Source organism: Mesoplodon bidens (genome assembly GCF_964165515.1).
Source record: "Mesoplodon bidens genome assembly, chromosome: 3".
Taxonomy (NCBI): domain Eukaryota; kingdom Metazoa; phylum Chordata; class Mammalia; order Artiodactyla; family Ziphiidae; genus Mesoplodon; species Mesoplodon bidens.
In genome coordinates, this window is record NC_138178.1 from 100287159 (window position 1) to 100295432 (window position 8274).

The 8274-nt window shown below is 36.9% G+C and overlaps 1 protein-coding gene across 1 annotated transcript in view; it reads left to right on the forward strand.

Annotated features, from left to right (window-relative positions):
- AQR (aquarius intron-binding spliceosomal factor) overlaps positions 1-5658 on the forward strand; it is a 106415-nt gene extending 100757 nt beyond the window's left edge. Inside the window, exons 34-35 of the mRNA XM_081228597.1 lie at positions 503-616; positions 3332-5658. Of these exons, the coding sequence (XP_081084723.1) occupies positions 503-616; positions 3332-3646 (429 nt within the window). The 3' untranslated portion in view covers positions 3647-5658. The remainder of the gene's footprint in view (positions 1-502; positions 617-3331) is intronic.
- The last annotated feature ends 2616 nt before the right edge of the window (positions 5659-8274 follow it).

Here is an 8274-nt window from a genome sequence, read left to right on the forward strand (position 1 = left end):
TCTTACTGTTCTTATTTCCTCCAAACCCTAATAGTCAAATAGTGTTCATACATAAGATGGAGACATGGGCTTCTGTTGAAGTGTTAGCTTTCAGTGTCTTTCACTCTATACTTAACTTTCTTTTTTTAAAAAATTTATTTTATTGATGTATAGTTGATTTACAATGCTGCGTTAGTTTCTGATGTACAGGAAGTGATTTATACAAATATACAATCTTTTTCATACTCTTTTCCATCATGGTTTATCAGAGGATATTGAATATAGCTCCCTGTGCTATACAGTAGGACCTTGTTGTTTATCCATTCTATACATAATAGTTTGCATCTGCTAATCCCAAACTCCCAATCCATATCTCCCTTACCCACCCCCCCACATTGGCAACCACAAGTCTGTTCTCTATGTCTCTGAGTCTGTTTCTGTCTCGTAGATAAGTTCACTTGTGTCATATTTTAGATTCCACATATAAGTGATTATACTTAACTTTCTTTTTGCCGTCTTCTAGAATGGAGAGAGACCATCTCATGAAGTACAGATAATAAAGAATATGCCCCAGATGGCAAACTTTGTATACAACATGTATATGCATTTGATACAGACCACACATCATTATCATCAGGTAAGTTTTCTCAAAATTGACTCTTATTTTTCTTGCTGTAGAATCTTCTCTGTTGCCGAATAAATCTTTAACGTACTTGATTCCTTGCGGGAAACCAGCTAAACCAAAGTAGATTACTATTCATGTAACATCCATATTTTAAAAACATCTTTTGTAGATATAATTTGGCATACAATAAATTCCACATATCTAAAATATACAATTTGATATGTTCTGATATTTGTATATATCCATGAAACCATCACCATAATCGAGATGATGAACATATCCATTATCCCCAAAAGTTTTCCACGTACACCTTGAAAATCCTTCTCGTCCCTCACCAGTTCCTTTTCCACCTTCTCCAGGAAACCAAGGATCTACTTTATGTCACAATAGATGAGTCTCCATTTTTTAGACATTTATGTAAATAGACTCATACAGCATGTACTCTTTTTGCCTACTTTTATTCAGCATTATTTTGATATTCATTTATGTTTCAGAATGTATCAGTAGTCCTTTTCCTTTTATTGCTGAATAAGTAATCCATTATACAGATTACCAAGTTTACCCATTCATCCACTGATGGACATTTGGGTTGTTTCCAATTTTGGCTACTACAAATAAAGCTACTATGAACGTTCTCCTACAAGTCTTTGTACTTTCTCTTGGGTAAATTTCTAGGAGTGGAATGGTTGGATAGTATGGTAAGTATGTATTCAACTTCTTTTAAGAAACTGCCCACCTGTCTTACAAAGTGGTTGTACCATTTTATATTCCCACCAGCAATGTATGAGAGCTCACACACACTTACTACGTTTGGTCTTTTTATTTTAGCATTCCAGTAGGTGTGTAGTGGTCTCGTTGTGGTTTTAATCGGCACTTCTCTAATAACAATTGATGCTGAACATCTTTTCATGTGGTTATTTACCATCTGCATATCTTTGAGGATGTGTCTGTTTAGGCCTCTCACTCACTTTTTTGGGTTGTATTATTGAGTTTTGAGAGTTTTAAAATTGATTCTGACTACAAGTTCCTCCTCAGATGTTTGTTTTACGAATATTTTCTCCTAGTCTGTGACGTGTTTTTTCATTTTTAAGTGTCTTTCAAAAAACAAGTTTTAAATTTTGACGAAGTCCCAGTGTATCAAGTTGTTCTTTTGTGATTCATGTTTTTTATGTTCTAAAAGAACTTAGCCTGACCCAAAATTACAGGGGTTTTTCTCTAATGTTTTCTTTTAGAAGTTTTATAGCTTAATTTGCTATTTAGAGGTATGGTACATTGTGGGTTAATTTTTTTTTATATGGTGCAAGGTAAGGTTGCATTTTACTCATTTGCGTGTGGATATCCAGTTGTTTCAGCACCATTCCCTGAAAAGGCTATTTTTTCCCTCTGTTGACTTGCCTTGTCATTTTTTTTTTTTTTTGAGATTAAAAAAGCAGTTTTTCAAATTGAGATATAATTGACATATAATTTTATATTAGTTTCAGGTGTATAAAATAATGATTCGCTATTTCTATATATTGCAAAACAATCACCACAATCAATCTGATTAACATCCTTCACCACACAGAGTTACACATTTTTTTTTTCTTATGTTGAGAACTTTTAGGATCTCACCTTGTTGTCTTAGTAGAAAAATCAATTTGCCATGTATGTGAGAGTCTACTTCTGGACTTTCTATTCTGTTCTGTTGATCTTTGCATCTTTCCTTTTTGCCTTTACTACACTACCTTTATTACAGTTTCTTTATCGTAAATCTTGAAATTAGATAATGTGAGTCCTTCAGTTTTGTTATTTTTCAAAATGGTTTTGGCTGTTCTAGTTCCTTTGCTTTTCTGTATAAATTTTAGAATCAGCTTGTCTATTTCAACCCCCAGAAAAAGCATGTTGAGGTTTTGATTAGGATTTTGGAGTATTACTGCTTAGGATCAGTTTGGGAAAATTAACATCTTAACAATATTGAGTCTTCTTTCCATGAATATGATATCTCTCTCCACTTCTTTAGGTCTTCTTTGAATTCTCTCCTCAGTGTTTGGCAGTTTTCAGCATACAGGCTTTATAAATATGTTGTTAGTTTTATTGCTAAGTATTTCATATTTTGTGCTGCCATTGTGAATACTACTTTAAAATTTTTTCAGTTTCCAACAAGAGAAACAGTTCCTGAAGAGAGAAGCCCAGCTTTAGCTCCAGACTGCCATGGGGTAAAAGGGAAGCCAGGCATATATAGAGCTGCTCCAATGTTCTGGTTAAGTGGGACAGAAGCCTTGTGCCCTGCTGCTCTCTGCCTGCCATGGCCTTGTCTCAAGGCTTGGTTCCTTCTCACCCCTCACAGGGCTCCTTGATTGAAGTTGGTCCTTTCTTGAGTTGGTGTGGCAGTCAGTCCTAATCAGCCGCTGTTTTTCCAGAGTGTTACAATAAATTCCTTTGCTAAAAAATTTAATAGCTTTTGATATTGTTTTTCTCCCTGAGGATGTAATATATGATCTCATCATTATTATCTGATATCTAGGCAGGCATATTCCATGGAGTCAGTAAAACTTAGGCCATTATCATCAGAGTTGTTACATCTGTAATATAAAATGGCCAGCAGTGTTTTGGAGAATTCTAGAGTGACAGTATCAATTAGGAAGATAATGTGAGAACTTAACTTTATCAGCCAGTGTCTTTTTATTTGGATACATTGATGTCTTCTCTCTCTCTCTCTTTCTTTTTTTTTTTGTTTTTTTCCTTTAGACTTTTTTACAGCTACCACCTGCTATGCTAGAAGAAGGTGAAGAAGTTCAAAGTCAGGAAACAGAATTGGAAACAGAAGAAGAGGCCATGCCTGCTCAAGCTGACATTGTACCTAGTCTAACAGATGCCAGCTCCAGTCAAGAAACCTCAGCCTCTCAGACTGAGACCATCCCCAGTCACACAGGAGACAGTTCCAGTTCAGAGGCCATCCCTACAGAATCCGAGATCACTGCTACTGTGGCAGAACCTGTAGCTGTACCAGTGGAGAATAACACCCCTCAAGATGCCACATCCGCCCCCAGAGAAACCAAGTAGCCAAACTGTAGCCCTTCTTAGGGAGGACATTTCATTTATAAAGTCTAGGTAAAGTTACCTTTTGTATTTTACATATGCTTCTGCCATTTTAATGGCACTAATTAATATTCAGTTCTTATTTTTGTTAGCTGATCTCAGTGTTTGTCTTCTTGTATATATGAAAAAAGAATGTGTGTGAACAACTCCAATTTTATTTGTTCAGTCAGAAGAGTAAATAACCATTCCTTTGATATTTTGATTATTAAATAACTATATCTATAATCATACCTACATTAAAAGAATTTTCTACAGAGTAATATTTCACATTTTTAGTGAACTTCTCTAAAGAAAAGGACAAAATATACTGGAATTAACTACAAATGACTTCAAGCAAGTGTCCAAATTGGGGAGGAAGTCATTTCTTCTACCATAATGTAAGATGCTCAAGTCATGTTTCTTTCTATCCCTCCTTTCTTTGCTGTCTTACTTGATGGAAAGGCATCAACACCATAGGATATAAGTTGCTCTGATCCATTAAAGAAGATATGCATTTCCTTCCCCCAAATCTCAGAATGTGTAAAATCACCTAGAATGTCTCTTTATTTGGGGGGCCACTCCAAGCCTAATGAATCAGAATCTCAGGGTTAGAGCCTAGGAACCTGCATTTTTATTTTTGCAGGTGCTACACAATTAATGTTTGAGTTGCTGGCCGAATGATACCAGATAAGGCTGGTGAGGCTGGGCCAAGATTTGTCATTCGTCTAAGCAAGAAGGATCTGGCAGATCCATTTGGGCAGGAACAAAGGTCCAGGGTCCAGGCAGTGAAAATCAGTGAACTTAATTAATTCCTGTATTCAGGATGGATTTCTTCCAATGCAGAGCTTCTGAGTTTTCTGCCCTGTTTAGTTCTCTTGATAGATAACCAGCCATAAGGAGACCTTAAGGTAAAATGTGCTCCAGATTTGGGAAGGCATCTGTACTAGGACCTTGCTACTCAGGTGTGGTTTGCAAATCAGCAGCATCAGTGTTGCATTGAAATTTGTTAGAAATGCAAAAGTTTGGGCTCTACCCCAGATCTGTTCAATCTCAATCTGCATTACATCGAAGTCCCCAGGTGATTCATATGCACTTTTGTAGTTTTAGAAGCGCTGTACGATTACTATGCTTTCCTCACATGAATGAGAGGTAGAATGGTGATCCTGTGATGGTAGAGTTTACAGTGAATATGACTGTTTTCTGACAATGGACCTCTGCTTATAAGGTCCCTGGGCATGGTGACCAGAGAAGAGATGAATATGTGTACGTGGGGAGGGTGAACTTGCCCACTAGTTCTCTTCCCCATTCCCACATCTGCTAGAGTGGTTAAGGGGAGCATTTCCCCAAATCTAGTGCATCTACCTTTAGGCTTGACCATGTCCAACGAACTTTTGAAGAATTAAGCAAGAGTTGCACACTGCCAGTGACAAGACCAGTGCTTCTCATCTTGATATTTTGAAGCAATGATGAATTCATAAGGAAATTAAACCCAGAAAGTCAAGTCAGTGATATTTTTGAGTGACTAATGTTTGCTTAAGTTTACCAGTCTGTGGTGGGTAAAATTTAGACTCCTGTCTTACAGTGCTTCTTGCAGCATCAACAATTGTGTTGGGTGGGGAAGGGGAAGGTGAAAGTGATGGGATAATAAGGGGAGTGAAATGCCAAGGAAACGAACGTAGGAAACCTAGGTCTGTTTGTTATCAGAGTTAGGATGGAGCCAAATGGTCTGTTACATAATTTCTCTGAGTATAAGAATTTGAAAGCAGGTGTTACGGGCATCTGTATGAGGACTTGCACTCAGAATTATTTTCATTTGTGAATATATAGTATCAGGCTAAGCAAGAGGGAAAGAAGCTTTACCATATTACTGTCTTTCCTGGGAAAGATTGATTTTTCCCTCTGCCCTTTAGAGGAAATGAATCATGATACCTGCAACCAAAGTAAGCAAAATTGTTGTGCTGCTTTCTCCTTAAATAAACCATTTTCCTAACACTGTATATCACTCTGTCTAGCTGTGTGACTGAACTTTTTTCTCTGCTGCTTGATTTTCTATCACACTAAAAAGAAAATTTTAACTGGAAGATGAATAATTCCTTTGCCTTTGTCAAATTAAGAAAGGGATGATGAAAGTGGGACTTGCATTATTTTAAATTGTTTATTCACTGGAAAGGCCAGTGAACTGCAGTTGACTATAGAATTGTGGAATTTTTAAAGGAACTTAAGAGATCTCTTCTAATCTTAAATAATGAGGAAACTGAATCAGATGGTCTTAACCAGGGTAGCAACTGTGGGAGACTGGGGTAGAATCCAATCTATAGTCCAGGGCAGTTTTGTGCTATTTTTTTTTTTTAATCAACCACACATGAGTAATTGCTTCATAAATTCAAATTTTTTCTATTTAATTTGGGATTACTACAGACACAGGTATTCCAGCCAGGTGACCATTTCAGATTTGTGTTCCCATTGCTCTCCATCCTGTTTTTCATATCTGAATATGTCATGATTTTGGAGTTTATTTTTAAAAGCAAACCAAAAAGACACATGCCAAGTGAAAGAGCATGAAATGAAGCAATTCAAGTATTTAGACTTTTTTTCACAAAATGCTGAGTTAAGAAAGTACATTACCAGCAGTTGAGAATAAATAGCTCTATTGATTTGGGCAAATGAATGAGAAGATCTAAATATTATCAGGTCTCTTGAAGTTAGTGTGATGATAAAAGTTGATATTTTGCTAGATACTGAGAGAAATGGTATAAATGGGCCATTTGTGCTCCTATAAAAAATGAAGTTTTTATGATCAGGGGACAACATGATATTGTAAAACAGACTTTGGACTCATCCAGACCTGACTCAAATTTTACGTAATTTGCTCATCAGCATTTGGTTTGACCTTGACAAGTGTTATAACCTCTCTAAGTCACAGTTTTATCTACAAAATGGGGGAAAGATCTGTTTGTTTGTTAATGGTAATGTTTATGAAAACATCTGGCACCTGGGTGCTCAGTAAATACCAGTCCCACCCTCTGCATTTTCCCCCAAATCTTTGAGACAGTGTAGGATATGGCCAGCCAGTCCTCTGACTTGAGTGCTTAGCTATGCCCCTATCCAGGGAGCATGGAGGAGGATTAAGAAGGGAACACGTGGTGGCAGTTGACCTTTGAAGATCAAGGGTCAAATTTACTGATTGGAAACCAAGAAATCAGCCTGTGGCAGCATTGAGGATGGTCTCTGCTGAAATTAAAATTTCTAGCAGAACAGCAGACCCAGATGGTGATAGTAGGTACCATTGTGCTTGGGATATATTGGTAACATCAATTCTGTATCCTGTACTCCCCCACCCCCAAGATCATCTATATTATTGTACTTACCTAGCTTGAATGTGCTTTTTCCTTTTTATCTTGTACTCACATGGTATTTTAGAGGTGTTTCTTCAATTAAAATAAGATAAAAAAGATTTTTTAAAGAACGCTGACCCTTTTGCATGCACCAGAAGAGCAGTTAAAAACAAGCAGTGCCTTGCTTCCTGTGAAAAATGCTTGGCAGTTAGCCTTTGTAATTATGAAGCAATCATGTTAATAGATGTTTAAGAATAATACAACTGGAGCTGTACAGAGCCAAGGATGGAAATGAGCACATGAGACCATTTTTTCTTTATCCATTGCTATTCTTCAGTACCCGAGAAGGGGTTTTAATTCAGCGGTAGCCAGAAGCTTTGGACACTTTTTTTCTTCATAGGGACAACCCTGAGCTCAGTCCCCTGGAGCATGACTCAGAATGCAGCACAGTTACTGCTGACTGCCAGCTTTATTGCCAGCTCTACCTTTTGGCTTACACTTATTTCATTAGCTACTTAAACTTCTGCACTTACATATGAAAGATGGCTAATCCCAGTATTTCTCAACATATGTTACAAAACCACCCGTCTTCAAAAATACTTTGAAAAACATGTTCCATGGTCAAATAAGTTTGAGGAACACAACTAATTATCATTCCCCATTTGCAGAATAGCAATGCATTGTTAGCTAATTAAAGGTTCTTTCCTGCAGGAAAAAAATCATGTCAAGTTTGTTTAATCTAGCATTTGATTATTCCAAGCTTATTTGACCATAGAACTCTTTCTTTTTCTTTTTCTTTTTTTTTTTAAATAAGACATTCTAGAGAACTAGTTCCTCAGAACAGTTTGGGAGCCAATATTTTTACATTAGCAAGTGAACTTTGATTCCCCCTTAGAAAATTAAAGGGATAAGAATATACCAGCCCCAATATGCTACTTTGTTATAAGGATTATTTTGAGCTGAAGGTAGTTGAGAAACAGCAGATAGAGGAAGTATTCTCTGTCCTTGTGCTTCTGCCTAAAAGCAGGGCATAAATTTCCCTTTGTAAAGATGACATAAATTTCCATTTGTAAAGGTATCCCCTCTCTCCTGTACCAGGAAGAAGACAACAACCCTTATCACCGGACACAGAGATGATGCTGTGAAATGAGTCTGCATAAACAAACCTTACTAAAATGACCCTTATCTTCCATTAATTTCCCCGTGTATTTACTTTCCCACAGTCTACCACCCCAAAAGCCCAAACTCCCCCCCCCTTTTTTTTTTGCCTATTTACTT